The sequence below is a fragment of the Lutzomyia longipalpis genome, chromosome 1 (assembly GCF_024334085.1).
Source record: "Lutzomyia longipalpis isolate SR_M1_2022 chromosome 1, ASM2433408v1".
NCBI classification, from domain to species: domain Eukaryota; kingdom Metazoa; phylum Arthropoda; class Insecta; order Diptera; family Psychodidae; genus Lutzomyia; species Lutzomyia longipalpis.
This window is the reverse complement of record NC_074707.1, coordinates 2323425-2338359: the sequence shown is the minus strand read 5'-3', so window position 1 is coordinate 2338359 and position 14935 is coordinate 2323425. Positions and strand designations below refer to the sequence as shown.

At 33.6% G+C, this 14935-nt stretch overlaps 2 protein-coding genes across 3 annotated transcripts in view; both read left to right on the top strand.

The window, feature by feature from the left end:
* The window catches only part of LOC129786399 (voltage-dependent calcium channel type A subunit alpha-1), an 82171-nt gene extending 75118 nt beyond the window's left edge, over window positions 1-7053 (top strand). For both annotated transcript variants that reach the window (XM_055821383.1, XM_055821384.1), the window contains one exon: window positions 1261-7053. In XM_055821383.1, coding sequence (XP_055677358.1) covers window positions 1261-1411 — 151 coding nt within the window. In that variant the 3' untranslated portion in view covers window positions 1412-7053. The remainder of the gene's footprint in view (window positions 1-1260) is intronic.
* Window positions 7054-8086: 1033 nt separating this feature from the next.
* On the top strand, window positions 8087-13151 carry LOC129786415 (PDZ domain-containing protein 8). Its single transcript, XM_055821436.1, has 6 exons — window positions 8087-8526; window positions 8603-9204; window positions 10033-11013; window positions 11081-11345; window positions 11415-11615; window positions 12046-13151. The coding sequence occupies exons 1-6, from the start codon at window positions 8368-8370 to the stop codon at window positions 12748-12750; spliced, it is 2913 nt and encodes a 970-aa protein (XP_055677411.1). The 5' UTR covers window positions 8087-8367; the 3' UTR covers window positions 12751-13151.
* Window positions 13152-14935: the final 1784 nt, after the last annotated feature.

Below are 14935 nucleotides of genomic sequence, written 5' to 3'. Positions count from 1 at the left end.
GACGGCAAATGGTGGCGCATGGTGAGGTCTACTCGGATGTGGCCCTGTGTAATGCGGGCGTCCCCCAAGGGAGTAGGCTTGGGCCTATCCTTTTCGTTCTCTTCATAAATGATGTGGAAGAAATTGGACTGCGCGGATCGTTGTACATGTACGCGGATGATCTTTGCCTCGTGTACCGTGGGAAGAGTGTTGCGCAACTGCACGAGGATGCCTCACATGATTTGGGGGAAATTGAGTCGTGGGCTAGCAGAAGTAAGGTGACTGTCAACGCATCCAAGACCAAGTATATGGTTTTCGGTGCGACTGGGCCTGATCTGGGACTGGTGTTGGGGGCGACTGAGCTTGAACTTGTCCCTGAGTTCAGATACCTTGGGGTCACTTTGGACGACTCTCTGAGTTTTACCTCTCACATCGGCTCTTTGGTTCAGAAACTGTCGGCTCTGACTGGTGCGATGCGAAGGTCGGCGTCGATTGAGACAAAGATGGATGTGCGAATGCTGGTCTACTATGGACTATTTGAGTCGCTCATGAACTACGCGGCCCTGATTTGGAGCTCTGCGTCTGGAGAGGAATTGAGAAGGATCCAGGTGGCCCAAAATAAATTCCTGCGAGTCATCTTGAGACTGGATAGTCGTTGCCATAGTGCTGAGATATATCATGATAGGAAAATAGTTAAATTCTTAAATTCTGTCAATGCCCAGAAAATCATCCACATTTATAAAGTTAAAAACGGTCTCTTGCATTCCAATTTAGTTTTAAACACGAAAGTTAATATTCAAAATACCCGAAATGCTCATCCAATTGTAACTAACAAGCCGCGTACCACTAAGTTTGGCGTTAAAGCACTTATGTTTTCATCTCTTAAATTATTCAATGAGTTCATAGTTAAGAATCCAAATATCTCCCTGTCTAAACTGAAAGAAAAACTGTCAAGCACTGAATTTGTATAGAATAACATGACTTGAAGTTCATTTCCTTACTCGTAGATCTCTGTTAGTTAGCATTCTGTTTTTTATTGTATTACTTATGTATATAGTCCCTTTATGTTGTAATTATGACTGGGGCATAAATAAAGTCATCTTATCTTATCTTAAATCTTTGGAAAATTCGGCAATATTCTAATGATTCGCCAAAAAAATTAAAATATTCGGCACTCCATTTTAAAAATTTGAAAGAATCTCAAAGACATAAAAAAAGAAATAAAACATTAGAATTTTCTTTTATTGAGAAAACCTAATGCGATGTAAACTGGCTTTTCAGATTGGAGTATCACGCTCCTTTGTCTTTTGAACAAGCCTTAGCGATGGGCAGAACTGGCAGAGTACTTCCATCACCCGTCCTCAACGGCTTCAAGCCAAAAGGTGGCCTCCATTCGCGCCACTCCGACTCCGATGAAGAGGACTGGTGCTAGCAAAGGCTGATAAGGCACAGCAACAGTAGGGAACAAATATGGGTCTAGCGGTGCGTAACTCCGTATTAAGATCATTACTAAATGTATAAGGACAACTAACAAAGAAAACACACACTTTTTTCCAAGAAAAAAAAACCACAAAACATAAAAACTTGGTGGTTATATAAAAGTAAAAAAAAACTTGACACAAAACGCAGATTCTCTTTTTTTTGTAAAGAAAAATTCCGAAAGACATTATCATTAAAGAAAGAAAAAAATGAAACACCCACACACCCCACACACTATCGTGTCCTCCTAAGTAGCGTCTTTGTCGGTAGTGCATCGAAGTTTCCTTTTTTTAAATGTAAAAGAAATTTCGTATGCAATTGACGCATCTCATCACCTGTTAGTTCAACAAATTTTCATTTAAAAAGAGAAGAAAATTCGTTCATTTAAAAAAAATTGCAACTATTCGAAGACATCTAATATCTCTTAATAAACTTGATAAACTTTGAATATATAGGAGTGGGTTTGTAGCGAAGAGGGGAAATGGAAAGACAAACACGATTACTTACCAGGATTATATACTGTATAAAGAAAATAGGGAATCGTATGTAAATACATATCGATATAGGTAAAATATTATTTTGATCTCCATTAGGTACGAAAAAAAAATCATTGAGAAATGACAATTTAAACATTTACTTAGTTTCACAATCACACAAGAATAATAGAGAATAGATGGAAGATAAAATGGAAAACTTTGTAGAAAACAAACGTATAAGAAGTTAAGATCGCGTGCGTATTTATTGGTTTAAAAATGATTTTAATCTTTCATTTACTTGTGATATTTCTTCTATTTTCATTCCTTATTTTTTTTAAAGCATTAAATTGCCATTTCATCATTTAATCTAATTAACATTAAGTACGGAACATGCAAGTTGTATTGAAAAAAATAAAAAATAAAGATGAAAGCTGCCGATTGGTTTGTATTGGACTTCCAGGTCCCATTTTAAAGAGATACTTTTAGAGAAAGTTATCTTCCAAAAAAAAAATATGCCACAATCTTTAAGAATATTTTACTTAAAAGAATAATTGAAGGAAAAATCGACCATTTTTGACATTTTCGTGCGCAATATTGTAGACTTTTTATTAAATTCTCGTATCAACGTCTCAATCTTCTCATTTCTCGATAGCTGGCAAAGATCCGTCCCATTATTTATTTTTTCATAACATTAGCTATGACGCCTAACAATAAAATATTAAGGATCTCTCAATGAAAATTTCTTCACGTTAAACAAAAAAAAATCATTTGTTAGGCTCTTAAAGAAATTCATTAAAAGACATTTTAAAGATTTTCTTTTAGAACATTCTTAGACAATGTCAGCAGGGCCAGCAGAGGCACAAAGGCAAAAAAAAGAGAAAAATTTAGCAACAAAAAATGCAAAAATTGTGGGTTAAAAAAACTGCCAGAAATTGCGATTTGTTAATTGAACAAAAAAAATCATCTGTTGAAATCTCATTGCAGTTTTTTTTAAGGAATTTTTAGAATCTGGGACGATAGGAAAATTAATAAATTTCAGAAGTGCCGCTCTGTGGCAAGTTTTCTTTATTCTTTCTAAAGAATTAATATCGCAAAAATATCTTATCCCACTGCCACATAAATTCTCAGCCGTTTTTCTTCATTGCGCAATCATTAAATGATTTTTAATTTTACCACCAAAATCATTCTCAAACTTTCATCTCAAACACACAACCATTTAGAACGATTCTTAATGTAGAATTTATGGTGATGACTTCTTTTCTTTGCAAATTCTTTGTTTTTATACATTTTTGCATGTAAAAACAAAGTATAAGAAAAAAATTCGTGGGCTACAGAGTAATAGATATTCCACAAAAAAATGAAAAAATTGCTTAATTTTCTTTTAAATGGAACAAATCCTTAAAAAAAACATTTTGCCAATCAAATCCGACGAAAAAAATAAATAAATAACAAGCAAGAATACATAGTATTCTGTTTGCCCTCTACCCACACAACAAAAGCATTAAGAAGAGAAAAAAAATGTACAGAGAAACACAAAAATATTATACAGATAGTTCTTATTTATTGACGATGGAGAGGAAAAAAATTGATAAAAAAATGACTTCACATTTAGCGAAAGTGTATATAAAATACAGTTTTCTGTGATATAAAAATATATATTATTAAAAGTAAAAAAAAAAGTAATTTAAAGTCTATAAACAAATTTTAAAATGAAATCCATTCGAGTTATAAATATAAATTAACTTTAAACAACAAAAAAATACATTTTACTGAATTTTGAGAAGCGAGAGATGAAAAGAAAATTGAAAGTTTTCATTCAACATTTACTCATTGCCACATTCCATTTCACAATTTAATAGAAAGAAAATGACAAAAATATTTAAAGAAAAAAATATTAATTCAATGAATCATCAAGAGAAGGATGACTTGAAGGGAAGAGTTAAAGAAGAAAAAAAAAAGACGTAAAAACATGAAAGAAGAAAATCTTATAAAATACATAGCATAAAATACCCATATATAGATTCATCAATGCGGATTAAGAAAAAAAAACTGTTCTGTAATATATTTCTATAAGAAGAGCGATGCGGGGGGAAGGGGGTGGTAAGAGATGATAAATGATTGATGAAACATAGAATTTTATAATTTCAATATACCATAAAGTGAAAAATCACATGCATTTCTACTTCGCCGCTTAGGAGAGTTTATACATATAAAGGAGGTTAGGGGATGTTCTTCTCTGTGTAATAAAAAAAATGGATTAAATAGAGAGATTGAGAGAAGGATGAGAATTTATTGACATTATAGATGTACTCGTACAATGCATATTATTAGATAAAAAAAAACAAATATCGATACATATTGTAAATGTAATATTTCCATAAAAATCCATGATGAAATCTTATATTGAATACGTTATGCTTTTATGTTGTTCTCATATAACAATAATATGAACGAGGCATAAAATCGATGTTTCTACATTCTTTTAGTAAAAAAAAATAATTAAAAAAAATAAACCATCAATGCGGGAAAATGTGAAAGAAAATTGTTGGTAGACAAATGAAGGAGTGAATGGGTTAGAAAAGAAAAGAAAAAATAATGAAATGTTGTCCACGGATTTTGTCATGTTGAACCTCGATAGAGTGATGAAGACATTTTGCATAGAGGAGCATGATCCACTTACCAAATATTATATTACCAAGTAAATGTTGACTACTCGTAAATTTTATGTAAAATCTCATATTTTTTCGTACTTTGTCATAAAAGCCGAATTAAACGATGGTTAGAACAGTTGGAGCAATTTTTGTATTTGTCGTAACACTCATTTTGTTTTCTCTTCATTTTCATTTTTCTTCATTCCTCAAATTTGAAATTTTTAAATGTAGTTTTCAGGACAATTTTCCAAATGCAAATGGCATAGAAAATCATACACAAAAAAAATCCGTTTTTTTTTTCTTTTTTCATACAGTCTGAGTAAAATATAAAATTTTTGGACCAGAAATCACAATGACAAATCACTTATTACCGAAAGGAAAGAAAAAAAAAACAAGAAAAACTCCGATATAATTTATTAAATTGTTCACAGAAAATGGCAAATTTTTTTAAATCAAACTGTTGTATGATTGTTGATGCAATTTCAAAGAGTAATATTTGTTTTAAAATAACAAAAGAAAAAAAAAACATTCCATAAAATATCACGCGTTTTAAGGAGAAACAAATAAATAAATAAATCGAAAAAGGGGGGAGTTTTCGTGATCTTTTTAGTCACCAATGAAGAGAGAATGTATAATGTAAAATTTAGTCTTAAATAACACTTTAGTTTTGATAAAATTTAAACAAAAAAAGAAATTCCTTTTTAATGAATGTACATAAAGAATATTTTAGTGCATCACCACAGAAAAAAAAGTAAAATAAGAAATCAAATTCATAAATTTATATAAGAAAAAATAGACTTTAAATTTTTGTCTGAACTTCACGAATGATGAAAACCATCCAGACATTCGATAAGGAGTTTATGCTTTGCTAGGAAAAAAAATACACTCAAACACACAACACCCATTTAATGAACCAAAAAACATTTATCTTGCGAATTAATGTGTTAAATTCATAATTTATTAATTTTTCTCACACAAAATTTACCAAGTAAAAAATTTTATTATTTAAAAGAAAAACTTTCTGAATATTTGCGCGATTTTCTTTACTAGATTTCTTATTTTAACATAACATCCCAAGGTTAAGTTCTCCAACATTAGTTAGGGAATAGATTTGTTTCTTGAAAGTTCTCTTTTTTTTAATTATTTGGGCAATATTGACTTAAATGAGGGAGAGCACGACAAAAGAAATCGATTGTATCCGACGCATAGAAATTTTGTGAAAATAAAAATTCTCTAAATACAATCTAATTCATAAAATAAATTACCGTAAATTGCAAAAGAAAAATTTTTACTCATAAACTCATCCTGTAAAAAGAAAATCTGACGCGCGGCACTTAATTCATCGAACATTTCAGTGAATTGTGTAATAGAAGAAAAAAATATAAAAAAAACCAAAAAAGAAATAAAAAAAACATAAAGAACTTCTAACAGAAACATTGAAGGTGGAAAAAAAATTTCAAATATTGCATTAGAATTTTTATAAAAAGAAATTGAAATAAAAAATTTAATAGATAATTAAATATACCAAGATAAATTTTAAACAAAGGGAAAGGACACTACATTACATATACATAGGTACTGCGATGATGCAAGTAAATACAAATGAAAAAATATTGATTCATTCATTAACATTAAATACTTTTTAAAAATATTTATATTGAACAAATTAATCAAATTTACATGATGATAGAAAGATGACAAAGAATGGATTTAAAAAATCTTATTATTTTCCCTATTGCCATATATTATGATGATGAAAAATTGAATAGATTACCAGAGGAAAGTGGCAAGAATTTTGAAAAATTCAACCTCAACAAACTCTATAAAAAAATTGTTATATTTATTCCGAAAGACATAGAGAAATTACAAGAGAAAACATGATTGTTCTAGTTGGAAAGAAGATGAAAAAAAAAAAACTTAAAAAATTATCTTTATTAACAAATAAATCCATATATAAAATTACTCATATTTTTTTGTTATTTATTACCTAAACACAATTTAAAGAAGAAGAAAAAAACATGTACTCATATATCAAAGTTTATTACTGGTTGAATTCTTCAAATATTTAAAAAAAAAATGAATGAAATGGAAATGAAAAAATATATTAATTACTTATACCAAAAAAAAAATTGGAAAGTGTTGATTTTCCAATGCAGAGAAAGAATATATAAATATACATACATTGCATATTATTATAGCTAAATCTAAAAAAATCTTATATGTATAAAAATGGCAGAAACAGAATTATTTATTATTGAAAAAAAAATGAAACATGAAGAGTAATAGTAATGCACTGTATACCGGATATTTGTTAAATCGCATTATTGAGATGAAGGAGTAAACCCGAAAAAAAAACAAAACAAGAAAATGGAAATTCTTAGATAAAGTATGAAAAAAGAAATTTATTATCATGTCATCGCTTTCGAAGCCCGTTTTTTTAAAGAAAATAAAGTAAAAATAAAAAATAATCACATTTGATTTTCTTTTTGGTGTTTCACCTTGTTATCTTGTCTCCTTCTCTTGGCTTATCTTTTCAGCTGTTTTCCAGTTGGTTTCTTACAAGTATCCTTACATTCTAACACTTTAAAGGAGTTTATTCATGGCTATACGGGTCGTGATCTCATTCGAAGGAACAATAATGAAACACACAGAACCTAAAAAAATAATCAGAAATCACCAACAAAACTGATATTTTCAATTGCTAACGAATTTATTCAAAAAATGACGTCACTAGTGTTTTTTCTCTCTTCCTCTTTGTAATTTTTATGGCTCATAGAATTTCATCTAGTTCCTTATATTCATTGTTTCTTTCAATGCTTAAAGCATAAATAATTGAAAAAAATATTACTTCGTAGGGTTCGAAGGCTTTATGAATTTACTGGAACAAAAAAATACAATGATGACGTCATTTTGTACATTTTTAGGGAAATTTTTGCGCCAGCTATTCCTGCTGACTTTACAAACAATGGAAAATGGTTTCTTTGGCAACAACATGCTTCCTTATTGTTTCCTGGAATGAAGCCATGCTTCGTATTCAAACAACTAAACTCATTTAATAAAAACTTTTTAAATAAATTAAATTTTATTATAAATGTATAAAGATAAATTCTTTCGAATTTAATGTATAAAGAACATTAAAAAATATTATCCTTTATAGAAAAAAAAAATACTTTCCAACACCTTTTCACGATAGAATAGGTCATAAAATATGTAAATTGGTCTGAGGTGAGCATATTTCTTTCCATGTTAGAACATTGTTCCTCCTACATTGCGTTCAACTACAGCACGAGGTATCAATTAGGGAAGTAAGAAGGAGTTGTGATAGGATCACCGCTAAAACAGATGTTTACCCTCGCTGACTTGTCGGAAAATCCATTGCTTTTCACCGGAAAATATGAATGTTAGCGCGCATGACGGAGGCGATATCGATTTTTCCGCGATAACTCTCACGGACAATTCCTCTCTTTGCTTTGACTCCCAATTCAGTTTGTTTCACCTGTCCAGACGTCTGCCACATACCGGCTTGTGTGGAAAAGTCTCTCGTCATCCCCCTTTTTTCCCTCTAGCAGCACGCTGTGTCTATTTTTTCGCGAAAAGAAAATGTGAAGAAAATCTTTGTGATTTGGTGTTGCACAGCATGATGCTTGTGGTGGTGTGAAAGCTCAACGAAAGTCCTTTTTTAGCACAACTATTTGTTATAGGAGTATACGAAATTCGTGGTATCCCCCTGTGAGGTGGGGGCAATTATTCAATATAGTGCCCTCCTTTTGTCACGATAGACAATGGATGTTGTGGATATTTTGCTATTTTGCTTCATATCATGCGTCATTGGTGCCGTCCTGATGCTCCTGGGGCAGTACTATGTCTTTGTGAGATTCATTGAGACACCCAATGAGACTGAAGAATCCACATCCATCACGCAAAAATTTGAGCTTCCAGACGTAAGCATATGGCGTCCAAATTAAACGAGAATTTCCCACAATAATCCCGCAATTTTCTTCTCTTTTATCATCACAGAGTGTCCTTTCGAGTATTAAATCATCAGAGTCTGAGAGTAAAAATCCAATAGTGGCCATTAATTTAGTGCTACAGTTTCTCTTCTACGAGCTACGACACTCAAATCGCGTGCGAAAATGGTTCTATCGGAAGTTATCTCTGGAACTCGACGAGTTGCTCACAAAATCCACCACAGGACGGCTCTTCGATAAGCTCACAATTAGGGAACTTGAGCTCGGCGGACAGTTTCCCGACATTAAGAGCCTCCGCGTGAATAATGTTGAGCTCCACGATGCTGAGGGGTACATTGAGAATCTCGATGTGATGCTGGATCTATCCTATCGCGGGAACTTCAGACTCTCCATTGATGCGGACATGGTGCTGGGCAAAAAGGGATTCCTATCTGTTCGTGTTAAGCACATAGCGGGGCTGGCACGGCTACAATTCACAAGGAAACCCTACACCCATTGGTCCCTAAGCTTTGTGGGTGATCCACAAGTTGATTTGGGAATTGAATCCCAATTCCAGGGTAGGCAGATGCAATCAAATGTAACGAGTTTCATCTCAAATCAAATTAGAAAAGCAATTCGCTCAAAACACACACTTCCCAGCTACAAATTGAGGTGAGTCCCCATCTATCCCAAAAAACAACTTCCCATGAGATTTATTTTGCAAACGTTCCTCTCCAATCATGCATAGTTAATACCTCCACACTTATTCGATTTTATAAATGGAATTCCATGGAAATGTAGACACATGTCCGAAAATTCCCCAAGAGCTTTTAAAGTTCAGCAGAATTTAAAGTTCTTCATAAACTTTGAAATAGGGATTTAAATTTTAGAACTGCCAGAGGGAAGTTTGTCAATCTAGGTAAAACTATTCCTGTCTTTGTGTTGAAATATAAGACTAATTTTCTTTTGAAGAGAATAGTTTGGCAATAAATTTTCTTTTTTACAACTTTTCCTCTTATCATATGGCTAAATCTTTTTGCGTATCTCTTTGAAAATTCCACGAAGGACAAAGGTTCAGGAAAAATTCAATAAAATAAACTTTTCGGGCTGAGACAATAAAAACAGAATAAAAATTTTATTCTATGAATTATCAATGCTGAACTTTTACCTCATAGAACAAAGTTATAGATCATTCTTATAGTTTTTATTTCACGTTAAAAAGATGGGGAAATGTTATATTTTGAGCTTTTTTTTTGAATTTATTTTAACACTAACTTTCTCAATAAAAAAGCTCTGTCTAATTGAGATTCTAAACAAAATAAGATAAAATGTTTCGAGCTCAAGACTCTTTTGCGTCCCAATTAGTCATTCGCGTGTGCTTTAGATTTTTTTTGAGGGCACAAAAATATAATTTAAGGTCCAAATTAATTTTTCTTAACATAATAAATTCTTAATTTTCCCGTGAAATAAGTTCTTAAAGACAATTTTATCATTTTTCAGGTACAAACCATTTTTCCAGAAGATCGACGATGATCTCGACGCATCAGACACTATTCCAGAAGGCACCCTTACGGTGAATATATGCGAAGTATCCCGCTTGAATGTTCCCACGCAGATCACATCGATTTTCTGCTCTCTAACTCTGGCTTCTATGCCCTGGGCGGAGGCTAGGCAGCAAGATGAACGCACCATAATTCTATCTCTCGATGTTGAAATTCACAAAGCAAAGAATCAACAAATTGGCATATCGTTCAAGCAAATCGAAAATGCTGTAATGATCGATGCCATAATCCCCAATACCCCAGCAGCGAAGGCTAATCTGAAGAAGAGGGACATCCTCATTTCGATTGAGGGGAAGAAAGTCAATCATCTCACGCATGTTTCGAAGATCCTCAAAGGGATCAATCGACCGATGTTTCTGCTGAGAATTCAACGAAGTGCCCAGGGGGTGATTAAGAATGATGCAGTGCAGGAGGAATTTGAGATAATTGAGAGCATTGACGATGGCAACATCAGCTTCAGCAAAGCCAGTGATTCCGTGCAAATTGGCACGAAGATCACGCGAATGAATTCCCTGGAGCGCAATTCGAGTGACTCAAGCGTTTCCAATACACCAACGAATACCCCAAGGAAGAGTGGCTCATCGGGTAATCCACTTCTTCGATCCAAATCTCGCAGCGTCAGTGTGGAGAATGAGCCGAAATCACCGTCAAAAATTCCAAATCCCGAAATATTTCAGCAGCAAACAACCACTGAATGCCCCTTTAATTCATTCATGCGAATGGAGCAAGTTTGCACATTTAATTTGAAAGAAAATTTAGTCTATTTGAATTTAAATGTCTTCGGACAGACCAAGGATGAGACGATTTTTCTTGGCTATCACAATATCTTTGTCCCCAGTATTCTCAGTGAATGCAATGAATCAACAATGGGGCACTATCTCAAAAGATTCAACCTCACAGCACCAGAAGCTCCCAATTTGTAAGTTAAATGTGGAATTTTATATTGTTTTATTGTTTCTCTTTTAATTTATTGTTTCTCTTTTTAGGGTAACGCATCCCCTATCTTCTCAATCTGGCTTTGAATCTCGCCTCTGCTATGGGGATGTTCTCATTTCCTTTGCTTGGAGTGATTTTAGTGCATCGCCCGCGAGCACGTCGCAACCAACTGATGCTAAAAGAGGAAAATACAGCGGAAGTCGAACAGGATCAACTGATAAATTGGAGGAGGATCGTAGTGAGAGTCAGAAGCAGCACAATTTTATTCGGACTCACTTCAATCGAGCCACACAGTGTGATTTTTGCGGGAAAAAGGTACGAGAGGACGGAAAGAATACAAAATGGATGATCAAAGAAATAACTGATAATTTTTATTAATTACAGATTTGGCTAAAGGATGCTGCGCAGTGCAAGGAATGCTCCATGTGTTGCCACAAGAAATGCATAACAAAGTGTCAAAATTCTACCGTCTGTGGCCCAGTAGATGCCCAGGTGCCAATATCTTCGCCACAGCAGACTGTTCAGCCTGAATTTCGGGTTACCCAACCATGTGAAGAAGTTAATGAAGGAGACGATCCTGAAGAGGTACGATTGTGTCTCTTGATAAGAAATTATTTCATTTAAAAAAAATATTTGGCGAAATGATTGACATCGAAAAGATATATTTCCGGAATTTCTTACTTCCGGTGTGTGCCAAAAATGAATTTCATTGAAAAATCAGTTTTTAATGCTCACCGGAAGACAGAAAGCTCGCAAATTAATTAATTTTCTTTTATATATAATTTCCCTTCCTAATTCAACCCAAAAATATTTTTCCACTTCTTCAAATAATCAACAAGCAGTGGAGCAGCCGGGTAATAACCAGGCGTCTCCATTGCAAAAAGTTCTCTCAAAGCAAAATGCAGGAATCTGCAAAAATCTTACAGATTTGATTCAATTGAGATTTTTTTTGTTTTTTAACGTGGTTTAAATTCGATTAACTTAAATATATTTTATTTAAAAATTTCTTTTCCAGATAAATAGACTGAAATCCGATGGACATCGACAGAGCTTTAGCGATCTCCTGACCCAGGGCCTTAAACGCGTCAATTCCGCCAACAACCTTGCCATCCCGGCAATTGTATCCTCCCTTGGGCAGGGCAGTCGAAGTCTCCCGCCTAGTCCGCAGTACACGCCACGGAAGCAGAGTCTCGTCCAGGCTACAAATCCACTCGCACAGGCAATTCACAGACTCGAAGCTGCTAGCCTAACTGATATCCCTGGAAAGCAAATGTCGGAGAAAATTGACGGCATCGTTGAACCATTCAGTGGAACACCTCTGGATGAGATTATGACCCTGGCTAAGACAAGTAGTCTCCAACTCTACACGGAACTGGAGCCAGCGAAGCGTGTGGACAAAATTAATGAAGTACTGGCAAAGCTGCGCCTAGCACTCGACATGGAGACCACAACGCATGCGGATTTGTCTATGGCATCGGCGGAATTGCGCACAGCTAAATTATCGAAAGTGGAGAGCCCGCGTGTGAGCTCAGATGCAAACCACGGGGGCAAGGGATCCGACGCCCGGAAAGCGGCATCGCGGGAAAAAGAAGCCGAAGCGGAAATGGCGCGAATTGCTTTCCTCTTGGGTCAATCGGAGGAACGCGTTCAAGCTCTCAGTGTAATTATGTTGCATCTCTGCTCGGCACTTCAGCACGCCCAGAGTATTGCTAGCCCGTGATTTCCATCGATTTTTCGCATTTTGCTTCTGTAGTGTAAAGCACTGCGCGCAAAACTTTTATCTACAATCTAACCAATCTCTATATTTAGGGGAAAGTCATGCACATGTAACATTTTATTCGAAAAAGCAACAAAACTTGCACAATTTTCAAAAAAAAAAAATCTCTTGCAACTCTTTGCATTTTACTTGCTCTAGTGGAGGTTCATGTATTTCTCAAAGTTATATCCCAAAAATATATTTCAGAGAAATATGTTCGGTATATAATAAAAGTATAGAGAGAGAGGAAAAACATATAACTTCGTGCTACTTCGAATATAAAACTAATTGTCAATTCAGACTTTTTGGTGTTAATTGAAAGAAATATCAATTAAAAAAAAAATAAAATAAAATTTCCAAATAAACATTCTTCTATTTCTCACAACCACCACAGTTTTTCAATTCCGCATTTTCTTTTCTTTTTTTCATTTTTTCTTCTTCTTTTCCACCGTCGTCGATAGATTTGGGATCATTGGATCATCTATCTATTGGCAAGCAAAAAAAAAAGCTCCCAAATGAGCAAGCATGAGAGACAAAGCACATGGCGAGAGTTTTCCATTGAATTTAAAGACTCTTTTTCCACCCAAAAACACAAAGTGCCACACACAAGACACTTTGTTCGACGGGAAAGCTTGAAGAAAAGTCGTCATTCAAAGGCAATAATCGCCAGAAATTAAGAACATACAACTACACTTTAAGCCACCGTGTCCGTGGTATCTATAAATAAGACGCGACGAGAGAAATTGCGACTCAGGATGGTATAAACAATAATAGTATTAATGGAACATTTGCCAAATGGTCTGAGGAGAGAGGTTTCTTGAACTGCGCGGTTCCTCTCTGAAATGAAAAAAAAATCACGAAGAAAATCCTGAGAAAGAACACCTCTTTATTTCCTTTCTTTCATACAGCTTCCGAACCGGAGGTCTCACAGCGAATTTTTCTTGAGAATTTTTCATAATTTCCTCTGCCTACATGGAAAGAGACTGGATACAAAGTCTTCGGAGAGGGTTGTTTTGAGTTGATGATGATCTTGATCTAAATAAAAAAGTTTGAGCTTTTTGCGATCTCTGGCAGATCTGGAAAATTTACGCAAAATAATCAACTCCGCATGAACGGAAAACAAACATATATCAGTGTTGTTGCTCGCTTCTGATTCTCAGCGCATGTAGAGCTATTCGATAAATTACTTGATTTTCAGTGAGTATTAATAAAGTTTTACGCGTTTCTTTATTTTGTTATTAAATTTTATTTTCTATTTCTATTTTATAGAGCTTTAGCAATGCCATAAAAAGAAGTTGATTTTTACAGATCATCAAAAAGTTTATTATTGTTTTGAATATTATTATTTCAAGGATTTTAAGAAATTCTATTTACATTAAAAATTTGATTAATATTTACTTGAAATTTAAGCAAAAATTCGATTTTTTTTCTTGAGGGATTAATTTTCTTTGAGAGGATCAATAAAAGTAGGTATATATTTATGAATTGTTTTTGTCTAAAGCTTTCAAGCTTTGTTCTTTTGTATCTTTTAGGTGATCTCAAATCTTGAACGACTTGAAAGACTTTTTCATTGGAAATAGGTTTCACCGCTTCAAAAATCCAGGTTTAGGTTCATTTTGCAGAACAATTATTTTGAATTTTCCTTAATTTTCTTTAAGAATTCATATTATTTGATCTTGAAGAAAAATCGCCGGGAAAACTTTAAATACTAATTTATTGGGAAATTAGAAAAAATTGAAAGGAAATTAAAGTTTTTCACAGGGCATACAAAAAAAAATCAATTGTCCTTTTGAGAGTTTTTTATTTCTTTATCACGAGATCTACGAGAGCTTTTCTTGACTAAACAAAGCTTTTGTTGCATTTCTTCATCAATAAGTACATTTAATGGATTATAGGTATCGTTAAAGCTCTCAAAACTTTTCTTTTTAAAAATTTTACATTTTTTTAAGAAGACTCTGTATAATGTTTAAAAAGGATTTTAATTCTTTAAAATTTGATTTAAAATATGATTAGCAAATAGCAATTGGATAATATAATTCCATTCAATCGGCACCTGGTTTAATTTAGAGCACAGAATCATGTGCCATCGCTCATATTAGCCATTATTGCGTCAATTTGAGCCAAGTCGTCGCCACTCGCGCATTCCGCG

Bases quoted from the DNA above. Each gene is read 5' to 3' on its own strand.
- LOC129786415 (XM_055821436.1), top strand. From the start codon at position 8,368: ATGGATGTTGTGGATATTTTGCTATTTTGCTTCATATCATGCGTCATT. The intron at 8,527-8,602 runs GTAAGCATATGG...TTATCATCACAG, and splicing joins AAAAATTTGAGCTTCCAGAC to AGTGTCCTTTCGAGTATTAA. The intron at 11,014-11,080 runs GTAAGTTAAATG...TTCTCTTTTTAG, and splicing joins GCACCAGAAGCTCCCAATTT to GGTAACGCATCCCCTATCTT.